At 36.3% G+C, this 16,603-nt stretch overlaps 1 protein-coding gene across 1 annotated transcript in view; it reads right to left on the reverse strand.

The window, feature by feature from the left end:
- Positions 1-16,603, reverse strand: part of thsd7aa (thrombospondin, type I, domain containing 7Aa) — a 140,365-nt gene that overhangs the window by 39,060 nt on the left and 84,702 nt on the right. The window contains exons 6-9 of the mRNA XM_065292307.2: positions 16,066-16,269; positions 11,260-11,454; positions 3,739-3,991; positions 724-839 (exon numbers count right to left, since the gene is read on the reverse strand). Coding sequence (XP_065148379.1) covers positions 724-839; positions 3,739-3,991; positions 11,260-11,454; positions 16,066-16,269 — 768 coding nt within the window. The remainder of the gene's footprint in view (positions 1-723; positions 840-3,738; positions 3,992-11,259; positions 11,455-16,065; positions 16,270-16,603) is intronic.

Below are 16,603 nucleotides of genomic sequence, written 5' to 3' on the forward strand. Positions count from 1 at the left end.
TTTCATAGCTCAGGAGATATAATTTGTGTGTCTTTTTTGTATTATCTAGATTTTTTATTGATAATGGAAAATAAATAACATTATCCTTATTTTTTTCTAGCATTTATCTGATATGGAAAACAACTCACAAGATCTGATTGGCATTTTTCTTATCGCTTGCGAGTCTGTATAAGAAGGTTACAGTATAATTTGAGATGAATAGTCATTTTATTTTTACATATAAACATAATAAGGGCCAGCAGAAGGGGAAGTCAATAAACAGGTTTATAATCAAACCATGTGCACACAACAGCAGGTGCTCTTTCAAAGTATCAGGTGTGACGTTCGTATTAAACATCATTCCAACAAGCAATTGCAATGCATCACATAACAAATTGCTTAGATATTGGCTCCTTATTTTAATATTTGTGCTGCTTCCTATAGATGATGTTGCCAAGCAACAATGCCTCTTTACTGTGCTGATAGAGCCATTGTGGGAACAAAGAATCTCTTTTAACAGTTCTGTTGGAGAGCTAAAAAATCTACAAATAATTTATGTATATATCTTTACAGAAAAGAAATATACAAGTCAACAAAAAAAAACTAGCACAAAGTGGTATAAACATCCCTTTTGATTATATTTTCTATTCATCTCCAATTCAGTATAAAGCTAATGAAGACATAAAAAATATGGAGCATTGTCTACTTTTTCTGTAAGCATGTTTTAAAAAAACAGAACAGCACCTGTGTTGCATGCAGAGGGACAGGGGGTCCAATCACTGTATGGGGTGACGATACAGTCTCTCTTACAGGGTAGAAGGCATGGTCTGACTGTGTCTGGACGCAGGCTCTCTGGACACCTACATTAAAACACATTTAAAGAGGGGGGATATTTTTAAAAACACATTGAAAATAAGGTTTAAGATATTAAGAGATTTTAAACAAAGATACAATTTGATACAAAATGAGGAACTATTGATGACTTTGCACTGTTTCTATTGGTGTCAAACATAAGCACAAACAAAAAGCACATTTGCTTATGTATTTTCAGATTTTTTTGAAGCATATACTCTTTATTCTTAACAAGAATTATCAGATTTTGCATGCATATTTATTTGACAGTGTCAATTAAACTGTTGTATGGCTAAAGCATTTAATAACGTATTTCTTGAAACTGAACAATAATGGATAGGGGTGAGCGGGGCACAAACTAACGCAGAGTTAATTGTAACATGGCTACTTTATATATTTTTATAGGGCGGAGCCATATGTGTTTTTGGTATGTTTCTCTTACTGTCAGAAGATGATCTCCTATGCATTTGTGAAATGTTTTGATGTGTTTTGATTAAGATATTGAACAAAGAGTGTTTTGGATGCATGGAAGTACATTTCTTCATCTTATGTTTTTTTTTATCGATTTTTGGGTGTGTAAGTAGCCAAATCCAACCTTTTATTATTTTAATCAATGTCTTGTTATCTAAAACATAACACCATTTTGAAACATGTCAGCAACTCCTAACTGATAGCTGGGATTGAAAACATTTTTACACAGTGGGGTTAGTTGTCACATAGTGTTACAATTAAGCCTCAGGTATACAATGATAATGAAATGAAAACAATGTAAATACTATTCATCAAAATGATAACTGTTAATACAATATGAGGGGAAATAAATGAAAATTATGTTTTTTTGTCTTAATTGTGCAGCCCTTTAAAAAAAAAAATTATATGCATTGATGCATAATACAAGAATGAATGAATGTGTGAAAATATTTATTATAAAACGGGCAGTTTTGGTTCTTCATTCTGATTGGTTGAAACGCGTTCTAAGCCGTGATAAAATACACGTTAGACCACATTACATAAGTATCACTGCGCCACTGTTGCTGCGTACTGATTTATGAAAATAAACACCAGTGTCTTTAATCATATTTTTAATTTGTCTACAATTGCACAATTAATGGTGATATCCAGATAACTGTCAATAAATATTGTTGAGTCATCTCGTCGATAAAGAGAAAACGTTGTCTGAGGAGTTTCTAACTCAAGTTCATACGTACGCTATTATCCACTGGGTGGCGATCTTACCCAACTTAAACACTGATGCATTCACTCAACACTGAAAACACAGCGTGTAAGTTTTGATGGCTGTGAATCTGATCTCTTACATAAGTTCTACAAAAAATGGAATTATTATATTGTGAGGTGAACAAATGAAGGTAGGATGATACGTTTTTTTGTTTGTTTTTGTTTGAAAGCGGATGGTCTGTTCTTTCATTTGATATTTTATGTTAATTTTATAATTTTTCTGCAAGGCCTAAAACTGGGTGGCAACTTAAAAAAAAAAAAAAAAAAAAAACGCTGACGGGGAAAGAGTTCAGCATGCTTCCAAGCATATTTGATCATCACTTCAACAGTTGCACAATATAAATGTTAATGTATAAATTAGATTAATGTTTGTTTATAAAATAAACACCACAGTCTTAAATCATATTTTCATTGTGTCTTTGCTGCGTCTGTGTTGGTTGGGAACTGCGCTCTGTTTCAGTCACACTTGATTCTGAGGAACTACTTTGTTTGGCGGAAGAGTAATATTTGTACTAATATAATTACAACTTATTTGTGTTTTATTTAATAAAATCCCGCTAACGTTATGCATATGAAGTAACAGTTTTATAAACACAATAAACCCCGCGAAGCAGTGGGGTTACAGTGCATTTTATAACAGTGCATTTTATAACAGTGCATTTTATAACAGCATTTTATAACAGCTTCGCGTCGTGCCTAACAACACCCCTTAGCTGTTATAAAATGCACTGGTAACCCACTGCTTCTTGGGGTTTGCTGCTTTATTATAGGCAGATATATAAATAATATCCACCTTTAGTATATAGATACATTTTATTGAATTATTTATGTTTAAACTAAATTTTCTAGTAGGTGTAACAACAAACTCTGTTTATTACAAATAACTCCACCTATGGGGTAAGTTTGCATTCCTGTCACTTTCTGTGTAATTGTAAGATAACAAACAAACAAACAAAGTGTTCATCTGTAGAAGAGATTTGTGTGTTGATTGTGTAAAAAAATTATTAATCTAACGTAAATATTTTTTGAATGATAGGGCCAAAGCCAAAAAGCTTTACATTGTGCCCCAATCTCGACTGCACAAAACCATGATTTTAATGTCATAAAATTGCATTTTTATATTAATCATATACCTTGAAAATATGACCTTTCCTTCACCATCCTGTTCATACGCATGTCATTTAAATTTTTCTTTCACACAAAATCCCAATCCCATAATGATCAGCACGCCGCACACGTGTGTGAATCTGCATGCGTATATGAATGTGTAGATCAGCGGGCAAAGCCCAGCACATGAATAACCCTTTGTAGAAAAAAAGCAGGCCTCATTTACATTTCCAGCATGAGCTCCCTGAGCTTGACACCCTATTTTCATAGTCACTGACAGAATAATGCAGCTATTAAACTGAATAAATAAACATATCCTTTCCCCTGTTGACGCTTTGAGGGGAAGACCAGATCTAGATACTACTGGTACAGAGATCATCAAGCTACAATCTCTCTGTCAATAAAGATCAAGTGAGCACCAAAAGACTGAGCGTTATAAATAGAGTACTTATTCTGGTTCAAACAAAAGTTTGTGGCTGTTTAAAGGCTATGAACAAAACAGTCTGATGATCTAATTGTACCTTACAACCACACAAACATGTAGGCATATTTCTTAAAACATACTTTTTTGGTGGCACTTGGCCCACATTGACCCGGACACAGATGACTTTGCGAGTCTGCATTCCTACAGAGCAGAAGGCCTCATTACTGCCGACTCCCGTTCCGCCACGGCCCATCGAGCTGTTGGCAGAGGGAACAGAGGTGTCCTCTATGCATTGACCCCAGGGTCCAGTCTGCCAGTGGTACACGGTGCAGGGATGATCATTGCAGCTGCGCACCTCCTGCAGGGCACTGCTGTTGGGGCACTGACCCCCACCTAAAAGATAAAAGGGGTAGGAAGGTTAATTCTGGGTAATTCATAAACCTCAACTTTAACACTGGGTTAACGATTAGTGGATCTGGTATTTCACAATCCTTTATATTAATCAGGCTGTTTGACTCGCTCCTCAAGAGTCACATCCCCAAAACTCTGCTTTGTTTATTCAAACAAACCTAAAGTAACTATCAATGTCTATTAAATATTAATGCTAAAATTAAAGATTGGTGCGAGAAAAAGGGAGTTAGATCTAACCTCTGCTTTATTCCAGGAATGTAATAGCTCTGATTTAAATGGTTTTATTAAACGGGTCGTTGGAATGCTTGATTCTGATTGGCCAGTCAGTACATTACATGGTTTGTTATTCCCATATAAAAAATGCTCAAAACAAATAAGTCACGGTAACCCGGATGTTGCAAATAATTTTGACAGGTACAGTTTAATATTACACAAAAATTACATATAATTGTATCTTAATAACATATATGACATTACATTTACAAATGATTAAACCAAACACTTGCATTCCTCGTGGAAGGTCTGCTTTAAAAAATAAGCAAATAAAATATTTCAAATCAATATTTAATGTTCATTATATATATTTAATATGCATATTTTTTTTTGTGTGTGTGTATATATATATATATATATATATATATATATAGTTATATATAGTTATATATATATATATATATATATATATATATATATATATATATATATATATTTATATATAGTTATATATATATATATATATATATATAGTTATACAAAAAATTAAATATATGCATAATTATTATACACAGTACACATATATGATGGAAACAAAAACTTTTATTCTGCAAACAATTAGTTGCGATTCGTTGTTATGCAACTTGTTTGACTCTGTGGACCCTGTACCGGGTCCAGAATTATCTTATTTTGACTTAATATAAAATATTCCTTTAATTTTTAATGGTCTGTCATGGACCCAGTACCACATATGAGATACTGTTTGAAAGCTTAGAGTCTCTACTTTCTGCAGATATGCATCACTTTGAGATATGTTTTACTGTAAGAAAGTTATTTACACTTAATTTGCACTATCACCCCCCCACCGACAATTTATTATATGATTTAATATTCACATATTTCATATTTTTCAAGTATGACAAACATGGGCAAGTCTTATATCAAATGAAAGCTCTCATTCTCAGGAATAAGGCTATATCGTAATTTCATATATATATATATATATATTTGCTCTATTATTAACACATATTCAACAATTATTGAATGAATAATAAGGTAAAAAATGGTCTTTTGTAAACATATGGGAAATTTGAGTGTGGACTGCCTCAGATAGCACATATAGCCACAAATGATACACCATCTTTTATTTTAGGTCCTACTCTAAAAAATGAGTCCATTCACAGCATTTTCTTTGGTTGTGTGCATAATTAATCCCTTGCTATATATTATATGTGCAAAACAAAAAAGTAATATTTATATGAAAATTTTATTTTCGCACCCTTCAGTAAAATAAGAATATCTTTTGAATGCGACATGATAAAGAGTTCATTCTTTTTTTGGGTGTTTACTGTCTGCTGCTGCTAACAACCAGAACTGTCTGATGTCTGCTAGAGCACACAGAACCAGAGTTATACACTATCAAAGACAGTGTTTACAACATAAAAAAAGAAAATTTGGTGTTTTATCATATGAAAAACAACATAAATAACAATATTTGTCACAAACAGCAGCTTTTTATGTAACTTCAAAGGGATTTCTGCAAAATGATATAAAGATATTGCATTTATTCCACTGTATGTGGTTATGGGAGCACTTCAAATGTTTTTAGGCAGAAATTGTATACAAAAAGGGTATTATTCCTCCCATCAGTTGGAGTAAAATTACTTTTGCATTTATTATGATAGAGAAAAAATTCCTTTTTCTTCTGTAAGCTGACAATTGCTGGAATCAAACAAAACTGTCTGCAGGTTTTCCAGACTTTAGAAAAAAAAACATCAAAAGCGCCTATTTATTTTTGTGTTTATTAGAGGACTGACAACACATATAACCATGTTGAGCACTTTTAACAGTGTTTTATGTAATTTTTATGTAAGCTTTTGAAATTGGGTAGGCCAAATCCAGGCAGAAATCCCCAAAATAGCCTCAAAGTTTAAGAGGTTAATTGTAGGCAATAATATACCTGAAAATATGAAAAACATCAACAATGACCGTTAAGATGAAGGGTGTGATGCTAGAGGTAGTTAAATTAATTTATTTGTTTATTTATCATTGCTTGGTTTTCATTAAAATCAACATTAAAACATTTCATCCATGCAAAACAAGAGAATCCCTATAGAGTGGTTTTAGTTATTATCTCAACTGGATACCAATCAATGTGTAAATGCTAAACTGGAGCAGGGCTTATTTGAAGAGCATCTAAAATAATGAATAATTGACTTATTGTATTCTTTCTAGCAGTGCAGCACAAGTCTTTCAGTAGCTTATTTATTGCTTTTTGAATTTATTGAATTGAATTGAATTGAATTTATAAAAGAGTTATCGACTATTATCCCACACTTCATTACACATTACAATCATTATCAGTGCTTGCTGTGAGCTTCTAGATAGACAAAATAATACCCAGATAAAAACTTCACAGTTACAAAGAGGAGGTTATTTGACATCGAAAGCTTCTCATAATGTTTCAGGGCATGCCAGGACAGTGCATTAGCAGAGCTTCAAAAAGCTGCATCACAATCACATTGTTTGAAATAGGGATTATCACTCCCTCTGCTTCTTTATTGACCTGTGACTCAGATGAAGATTAATCCTTTGTACAATTATAAAAGTGAGTCTGTGCACAGCTCAGAGTAATTGCATGTTGTTCACAACACCACAAAAAGCTGCAGCTCATGTCTGCATCTACTGTGGTATTAATATTCTCTTGGTCAAACTAACTTCAGGGAAGTCACCCCACTAGGCGGCCATGTTTGCAATGCCTCCGGGCAGTTATTTCAGTCATGCAAGACTTAAGTCCTATCTACTTGAATAGGGAAAGACAGATATTTTTAAAGTCACGTGCTAAAAATCACAATTGAACAACATATTTCTCACCAACAATTAAATGTGACAGTAGCTGTACCATAACTTTTGTTTCTTAAGCTCAAAACCACATTTGGTTATTTTAGCTACTGCACATGTGCACAGATTGTAAAGCGACTGTAAAGATCCCCTCCCCTAAATAATATTTATTGATTGACGATTGGTTCTTTTAACTGGAAGGCGGGACTGTCGTCTGTCTCCTACTGTATAGTAGTGCTAAATCTTGTTATATCCACCAGGGGCGGTTCTAGACCCTTTTTAGGGGGGCTCCAGCCACCCTATTTGTCATCTTAGCCCCCTAAAATTAGTCTTAATTTTTCTACCAAACTATCAAATATATTTTTCTGAAGTTTTATTTATTTGTAAAAACTGTTTATTCGAAGATAATAATTAAAACAATGCAAAATGCAGGACATTTAGATGAAAAAGAATTACAAGTTTATGAGGCATTTGATTAGCTTTGCTGTTCTAAGCACGCGTCGTAACCGCCAGTGGAGTAGTGGAGGAGCGTGCGAGGGCCTGTGCTACAGGTAACACACAGAGGCAGCTGCCTGCAAACTTAAAATCATTGTTTCATAAAGTATACAGCATGGGAGCTCAGAAGGTATTTTTCGCCAATGTTTTAATTTGTTTGCTAGCAGTGTGAATGAAGTTGTCCAGGGCCTGGGGTCTGTATTAGACTCCAACTTTGTAAGGTGGTCACATAAACAGTGGAGGTCATTTTGAGACAATAAACAATATAATAGGAATTGGGACCCTCTTGTTGGTTGCACTTTGGAATAAGGTGGGTCATGCAAAGTGTTGTGATCAATAAAAGAAATAGTATGGTTCAATTAATGACCAGCAACTGCAATGGTTTTGATCGCTTACAATAATATATTTTAATATTGCAATTACATTTATGTTTTATCCATACAACGACAACGAAGATCGGGTGTGCCTCATAAGTCTTGAAAAGTGAAGCCTCTGACTCTTTGATCGCCACCTGGTGGCTGGTTGCAGTACAAGTCATAACCCCGCCCTCTCCATTCAAACGAATGGGACTCTGCTCTAAATAAAAAAAATATTTACACTTCCAATAAAAGTTTCCGAAAGATAGTTTTGGTCTTTTCAAGTTGTTGTTATCACCCTGATATATGTTCATTTTTGTGATAAGTTTCATTTTAGCTAATAATTTGATGCTATAGAAATGGGGCGTTTCGTTAAGATTGGCGTGGTTGAATTGGTCGCGCGAGCGTTTGGGCGGAAATTTGATATCGCGGCTCCACCTCTGGCTCCACGGACGATTCATTCTGCACATGCCTTGTCTCCAAACCAACGTTTTTACGTAACATTGCGGCGACCATGGTCAGACATTTTGGCTTTAATTCATTTCAATGGAGGGAGGCGACGTCGCGTAGTCCATCTTTTTTTTACAGTCTATGACGAAGAAAAAATCTACATTACAAAAAGAGAATAAATGTGAATTTAAATTTTTTTTTGGAGGGTCCTTGATTGAATAACTTAGTAAGGTAACCAAAAAGCAAACTAAAATTGGCTAATATGTTATATTTTAAATTCATGAAGGTAAACACAAAAAACAGACAGCACAAAGACCACAACTCCATCAGACTGAAACAGATGGCAAGCAGGTCTGTATCTACTAAACTTCATGCTACTGTCAAGACACACCTGCCTTCTTACACGCTCCTCATCAATTTGTGCATCATCTCCCGAATCATTTGAAAGCTAATAATCCGAGTACCACATCACGCAGCGCAACTCGCCACAGGGCAAAACTCATCACTGCACATATGTGGCCACACATTCATGCTGAAACTAAATATAACGCAGCCTCGCTCCACACACGTATCAAACACACTGCCTTTGATTTTGATGCGCTCTGGATGTGGCTTATATAGACTAGTGCTACCGTGACCATAACAATTATGTGACGCTGAAGAAAACCAAGCTGTTAACTCTCAGTCAGCAGTGCGAGTCCTTTTCCCTCAAGCTGCATATTTGTGGAAATGAAGTACGGGCGAGTGTGTAAAAGAGGTGAAGAAGAGGTTTTAGCCTACAAGCATTAGTCTATTTCACATCAGACGCACTCCTACAGCTTGAGCTCACCTGAGGTTTGAATCACTCAATTCTCAGGGATACTCATTTACATTCAGATAGGACTTTTTTAATGAATCTGCTCATATGGAAAAATGCTTGACTTGCACAAGGGAGAGAACTGCTTTCAGCTATTTGTAATCAGTTCATGTCTTTTTAAATATCAGCTTGAAGATATTCATTAAATACAATAACAATGTAGATATACACATATGTGTGTGTCTTCTAAAGCCACATCCACACAAAGCCAGTGCTTCCCCTATCCAATCTTTTTCCCCCCGAAACACAAAGTGTTCCCAAGAAATGTGTACGGTGTGAACAAATGCCTTAAATGGATAGTTCGGCCAAAAATGATAATTACCCCATAATTTACTTAACCTGAAGCCACCCGAGTTACATACTGTATGCGCATCCTTTTTTCATACAAACACATATTCAGATATTTTTGAAAATGTCCTAGTTCTTCCAATCTGTATAATAAATGAATATGCGGTCCGCTCTTTTAAGTCCAAAGAATGCACATCCATCCTTTTCGCAAAAGTAATCCATGTGGCTCTAAGGTTGAATAAAGGCCTTTCAAGGGTAATCAATGCGATTTTGTAAGAGAAATATACATATTTAAAACTTTACAAATGAAAATAACTATCTCTCGATAACACCGCCATCTTACTGTGGGTTTACACCAGATGCGAGTTCAACGATTTGCGCGAGTAGATTACATACAAAGTCAATGCAAAGACCCGATCAGACGCGTCCTCAAGTGGGGCGATGCGAATGACGCGATACGGGCGGATCGTTTGCCGTGAAAACACGGCTATTCGCCTCAAACGTGTCTACACCCAAGTTGAAAACATTCAACTGGAGCGAAAAATTCGCATGACATAAAGTTAAATCCCGCGAGTAATCTAGAGCGAGCAACCCACAGTTAGAATCCTGCGTTACGGTACATTCACACGGGGCGAAAGCGTTAACCCTTTCTCATATACTTTTAATGGGTGCTGTCATGCGTTGCCGAACTGAATTGTGGATCCGTCAACGTCGCGTCACTGCCGTTGCTCGCGGCAAAAGTTGAAAATGTCTCAACGTTTCAAGCGCCAACACGTGCGTCAGCCAATCAGATCGCCTTATGCAAATAACCTAGTGTGAACCAGCAAATCACGTTTATGCAAGACCGGAGCATGTGTTTGGCTCTGATTGGCTGTTGGCCACGCTTCCGACAAACCTCCCGTCAAGCATTATCGCTTTAACACCATGTGAATGTACCGTTATGCGCAAGTTCATGATCAGATATTTTCTGTAAGATCCAGAAAAGGAATGCTTGGTTTTTCTAAGAGAAATAGTGGATCATAAGAAAACTTGCATACATGTATTTTCCGTAATCTGTGTGAGAAAAGGTCTAAAATATACAGATTGGCTGTACACACAAAGACACAAGGGTGTCTGTTTCAGATTTATCCACCCTGGAACCCGGTATCAAAAAATAGCAGATTCAGGCTCCCAAAACGCCAGATCTGTCTGGTCAAAACGCCAATTTGATAAAAAAATTGTGAGTATACAGCTAAATGCGTCTCTGTGGACAGTCTCTAATTCAACAAAAAATGTGTTATACTATATATTAAATAACTATTTTTTGATAAGTAATGTAACTAATTAGATTTTTTTATTTGGAAAACCAAAGTACACTGAAAAAAACGTCTACATCGGTTGCACATGATTAAATTAGGTTTTCTTAAAATGAAATTAACATTAATTAAAATTAAATTCATTTTAAGAAAACTTGATTCAATTATGTTGAACTGGTGCATATAATTAAATTACGTAGATCCAACTATTTTTGAAAAAAAAAATTTATTTTAAGAAAACTTATTTTTCAGATTTTTTCAGTGTAGCCTATAATATGATTTACAACAAGTGTGGCATCAGTGCAAAAACATCAAAACTATTTTAAGTCATCAGTTGTTATTTTATTTTTTATAAATAATTACAAACACACTTGCCACCCTAACATTTTATGTTAATGTTAAAAACCATGTCTGGGGTTTATAGAGAGAGAGGTAGTAATTTGGTAAGATTCCCACCTTCGCCAGCATTATATGCTAGGATTGAGCGTGATCGGGTCTGCTTGCCCTCTGTGTTCTTCCCCGAGCAGGTGTTGGAACACAACGACCAGGAGGTCCACGGACTAAGCACACAGTCTTTGGGACAGGGCACCTCACACAGCGCAGGCATGGGGAGGATAGCGTCCCGACACAGCTGTTGATCCACATATTCACCTGCAAACAACAAAACAGGACTGGTTATATTCTCACATGCAATAATGTGGAGCATGCATCTTTGTTGAAGATAATGAGGATCCAAATGCAGTGGAACATGTAATAAATGATGAAGTAAAACCTCTTGCTGTGTTAAAACACAAAAAGGAAAATTTAAACCTCACTGATTTGACATTGTGTTAAATTGCGTGAACATTAATCCAATTGTCACTGTGCGTAAATAAATCTACTCGCACAGAGAATGTGATACACTGCCAAGTGTTGCACTATGCCAAACATTCAGGACAAACCACCCACACTCACATCCATGTATTCTTATGAATTCCCATTAATAGAAAATTATTTCCACACTAATAGATTGAATGCATGCATTAAGGACACAATGTAACCTGAACCAATTTTCTTGTACAGTACGTTGTGACCTTAACATTCAAGGTTACACTGTCATCTTCTGTAAAAACAAAACAAAGCAAAAAAGTAGTTTTGCTCGTAGAGGTCATTTAAAGAACCTATTTTAGGACATCAAACCCTCTGTGGACGGCGCACCAGCCGCCGCATCGATCAGTACACCCCACCCGTGAAAAAAGCCCATAGTGACAGAAAACCCACTGAGTCAGATGACACTGCGGGACCCCATGAGACACAACAGATCCATTCTCATCAGCACCAGACAACAAGGATCAATAATGCAGAGAAGAGGGGAGGCACAGGGGAACAATGACCAGTGCTTAAAACTGGGGGTGGGAAAGAGTTAAGACTTCTTCACATAAAGAGAAAAAATCATTATGGTCCTTTTAAGGGGTTTAATTTGACCAAACAGAAACTGTCCATGTCCAAACATTCTTTCAAAACACAAATTTTCCATTGAACCCTATTGAAAAATGAAACCTACTGTAGGGTGGTATCTGAATTTTAAACATGGGGGTTTGGCTACCTTTGTCCAAGCTGGTGGTCATTCAAACCAAACTAAAACCCCCAGGTTAAAAAATTAAACAGTAAAAATACTTTTTTGAGTCTTCACAAATCGCTCAGTGAGTACCCACTGGGACAAATGTAATAACAGCTGTACGTCTACCCTTTAAACATCTTAGATGTGTTAACCTCGCCCGTGTCTGACTCTCCCCTGATGGAAAGTAACAGACAGCACCTGACAGTTCCTCAATCGAGCGCTGTCACAATCTGATGAGGCTGCACGCTACTCGTCCCAAAACTAATGAGAAAGTTCAACTAAATGCAGAGTGATTCTGAGGGACATACTGAGATAATTACATTTCTATGGACATCTCTATATGGTGCTAGAATAACATATTTAGCACATACTCATCTGTAAGGCAGGACAAAGAGAAAGGTGACCTTGAAAAAATCTGATTATTTCTCACTGCACCAAGGTATCTGGACATAATTGGGTCAACATGTTGCAGCAAGCCTATGGCTAGAGAGTGATGGAGGAACGGCTGGGGTTTCTTACTGTTTTTGGACTCTATTGAGAGTACTACATCATTTTGGTAGAGCTTGCAGAAATATATTTGGATTGCCATATTTCATTACATATTTATTTTTATAAGGTCTGTTTAGATTAATCACATGATTGTCATGAGATAAGTCGCGATTAATCGCAAATTAATTGCAGATTTTATCTGTTCTAACTTTACCTTAATTTAACACTATTCAAGTTTTTAATACTCTAATCAACATGGTTGTGGACAAATATAGATGCTTTAGGCAAATGTATGTTTACACCTTTTGTTTTGTATATGAATTTTCCTTTCAGACCCTTTTCTTTCTTCATTGCTTCATTTGTGACCCGTGCTGGCAAATTGAGTCGGAATGAGGAAAGTTATTTATATTTTGACATATATTTTGACATCAAAAAACTTGATGGAGATGCAGATTTCATTTGAAATCTTACATACTGAAAGTATCATGCACGTCAAAAAATTACACTGAAGAGGGAAACCCTGAGCATTAAAAAGTGACACGGAATGCACACCAATGTTGGTTTAATGCTAACGTGCAATAAAAAGTGCTAGGGTTACCTTTAGCGTCTTTATCACTGTTGCACTTAAAATTTTAAGTGTAATGCTTCATGCATTCTGACTTATTAACACAGTTTAAGAGTTATAATCCTCATGCTAAACAAAGTGTCAAAAAAGCAGTTGAGCTTGTGACAGAGTATTTCTGGGCCAAACTCAAGCCTCCTTTTTGCAACAAGTTTCACGAATGATTGACCCCCACATTCCTTTTATGGGCCTTTACCCTAGAAAAGCACGCCTGCCGTGCATATCAAGTGAGAGCGAGAATGCACATTAGCATTGCTCGGTCAAGTAAAAGTCACCGGTATCATTGCACGCCACTCGACAACTTTGTTTTATCAAGATGGTTTGACAAAAGAAACGTTACTTAGCTTTCCATGTCTTAAGAAATCAGTGGATGCAGTTCATTTTTCCCGAACAGCAACTTAATTGCGAATGAGTTTATGTTTGTTCCCTGGCTGCATTTCGGTAAGGATTGCTTTACTGTATATACAAGGCTCAGTTTGATGCCGGATTTACCACTTGTTTACAACTGATGGAGCGGTCCCAATTTTAAAAGACCCCGTTTAGGAGTCGCGACCATAGGCGTAAGTAAATCAAAATCTCACGTGTTATGTTTGCATACGTGCATGTAATGTAAACAACACAAAAACAGCAAACTTTTTCCACCTCATTTGGCATTGTACTGCACTTAAGACATTTACACCTTTTAAACGGGCAAATGCAGAAAAAACACATCAAGATTTATGTACAGTAGAGGATAAACAAACAAGGATTAACTACCAGATTAATCCGTTCTGCTGTAATCGTCGCTGCTGTCTTCCTGTTGATCAATTACTGACTCAGTATCTAATTCTGGATCATATGTGTAATGCTGTATCTGACTGTAAGCCATAGTTATTTAAAAAAAAGTTTTTATTTAAGTTTGTTTCCATCGATGTCACAGCTGTTAGATTAGTGTCCAAAGGCTGCGTGTATTCGTAACTCTTTAGTTCCACCCACCGTACACCTTTAAGTGTTCGTCGGAATGGCAGTTTTGAATTCTAAATTATATTTTTAATTGACGAACCAAAAATTTTACAAACAGTATGCATATGTAAGCATTAAAATGTTCAGCTGGGAAAGTAAAAATCATTGATAATTAAAATGTGCATAAAAATCTATCCATCCCCCCATGAAGTACTGTCGCTGCATATGGTATGTTAAGGTGTCTCCAGGTAACTGTCTATGTGATGGGCTAGGTTAGAAGACTGGAGGGGATGTTGTAGTCGTCTCCGTGGTGACAGCTGAGGTTCAGGCAGTATGACACCTTCAGCTGGTGTGAATGGGACGGCTGATTATGAGCCTTGCAAAACTGATTGAGTTGAACGCCCTTTCTCTCTCTCTCTCTCTCTCTCTCTCTCTCTCTCTCTCTCTCTCTCTCTCTCTCTCGCTCTCCCTTGAGTCCTCATTAGCGATGTGAAAGCTGAGGTTCAGGAATGTCGCAATAATTGCCATGTCCGCACGCTGAAATTTACTACCACAAGGAGCGAAACGTTAGGAGGATGTAAAATAGAATTACAGCATGCGCACATAATTGATTCATTAATGCAATCCTGAGTCGTGCCGCACCTCCAGACAAGATAGCAATACAAAAAGCAGAACGAAGTCAGAGAGCTGGTGGTTCGATTTAAAAATTGAATATTGTACCTCATATTCACAATAATTTAAGGTTAATTAATTTTGATAGCCTGCACCGAATCAATCTATTTCATTTCTGCATGTTGACAGCAGACTTCCCATTTCTCTCAATAAGTATTCATTTTATTTTTTGCTCAAGTTGTTACTCATACACTCTGCTTTCTATTATATGAAATTAATTAGACAGCATAAATTAGAAATGCGGTTGTGTGGCGTTCCCTTGTTAACCAGTCCAAATTGCTAGACCACAAAATCCCATTAGGATTCCTGGTACAACATAGCTGGATTAAACATCTGTAAAGGCTAAAAACAATATAATCATTCCTTAATGATTATACAATAGCAAATTGTGCTTCATATGGTTCATTTGTTTGAGGGTGTCTATACAGTATGATTAAACTAAACCATATCTATTTAAGCAAGCTATTGCTCGCACTGTCCCCAGGTGGAGTGTATTTTCTTCAGATCTTACAGATGGTGCTGGTGTTGGTTTGATGCTGTTGGATAGTTTCAGGTCTTTGAGGTAGTTAGAAGGCAGAGCACCGCAACACACGGCTTTGTGTTTAGCAGGCTAAAAGCCAGCAGTGCCACATCTTATTGCTCTGAATTTCCCCTCTGGCTTCCCTAACAACAGAAAACTACAAGCAGCCACCTGTGCAGAAACAGCAATTGCTACATCGGGCAAACATCCAGAACATAAGCCCCACGGACAGAGTTCAAGAATGGACCCAGCTGTACAAGAACTAAACAATCTGGGCTGTTTGTGTTGTACACGCCTGGAAATGACCCTTAAACAAAAAGTCTATTAAAGCGAATGATTTTAAATTAGTCTTAATGAATAAAAATACAACAGAATTAACATGGTCGTATAATGCAGATGGTCGTGTGTATCACTTACCATCACTGTTGACACATTGCACTTGTGGGTTCTGGGTTCCTGGACCACATACTTTGTCATTGTCAGGAACACAGTCCTCCAGCTTCACCACCAGCCAATCATAACAACTGGGCTCCTCACAGGGAATCGCTTCAGTCAGGTGGGGACAATTTCCTGTCCCACCGGTGGGCTCATTCACGATCTTTCTTTTCCTCAGTTTGAAACCTGTGGATAAATACAGATTAGATGCTTGTGATTGAAAGGAGCCATTTTAGTTCACATGCTAAATGTTTTTATAAGGGTAATTTAAGAGTTAAGCAAATATGTCATGATTTTTTTTAAATTTGTATTTTTTTTGTATCAGACTCTTATGTATAGGTTTAGTAATTTCACTTTTAATGGAAAATTAAAGTTTATTAGTCAATATTTGAAAAATCTTATTTTCACAAATGTCACTTTAGTGTTCAAAAAAAAAACATTTCATTGTTTTTTTAACAAATTTTACTGTCTTTCACTGCAAAAACCTCTAAGTGCATGCAAAAACTTCCACTCCTTTGGA

This window comes from Paramisgurnus dabryanus, chromosome 19 (genome assembly GCF_030506205.2).
Source record: "Paramisgurnus dabryanus chromosome 19, PD_genome_1.1, whole genome shotgun sequence".
Classification (NCBI taxonomy): Eukaryota; Metazoa; Chordata; class Actinopteri; order Cypriniformes; family Cobitidae; genus Paramisgurnus; species Paramisgurnus dabryanus.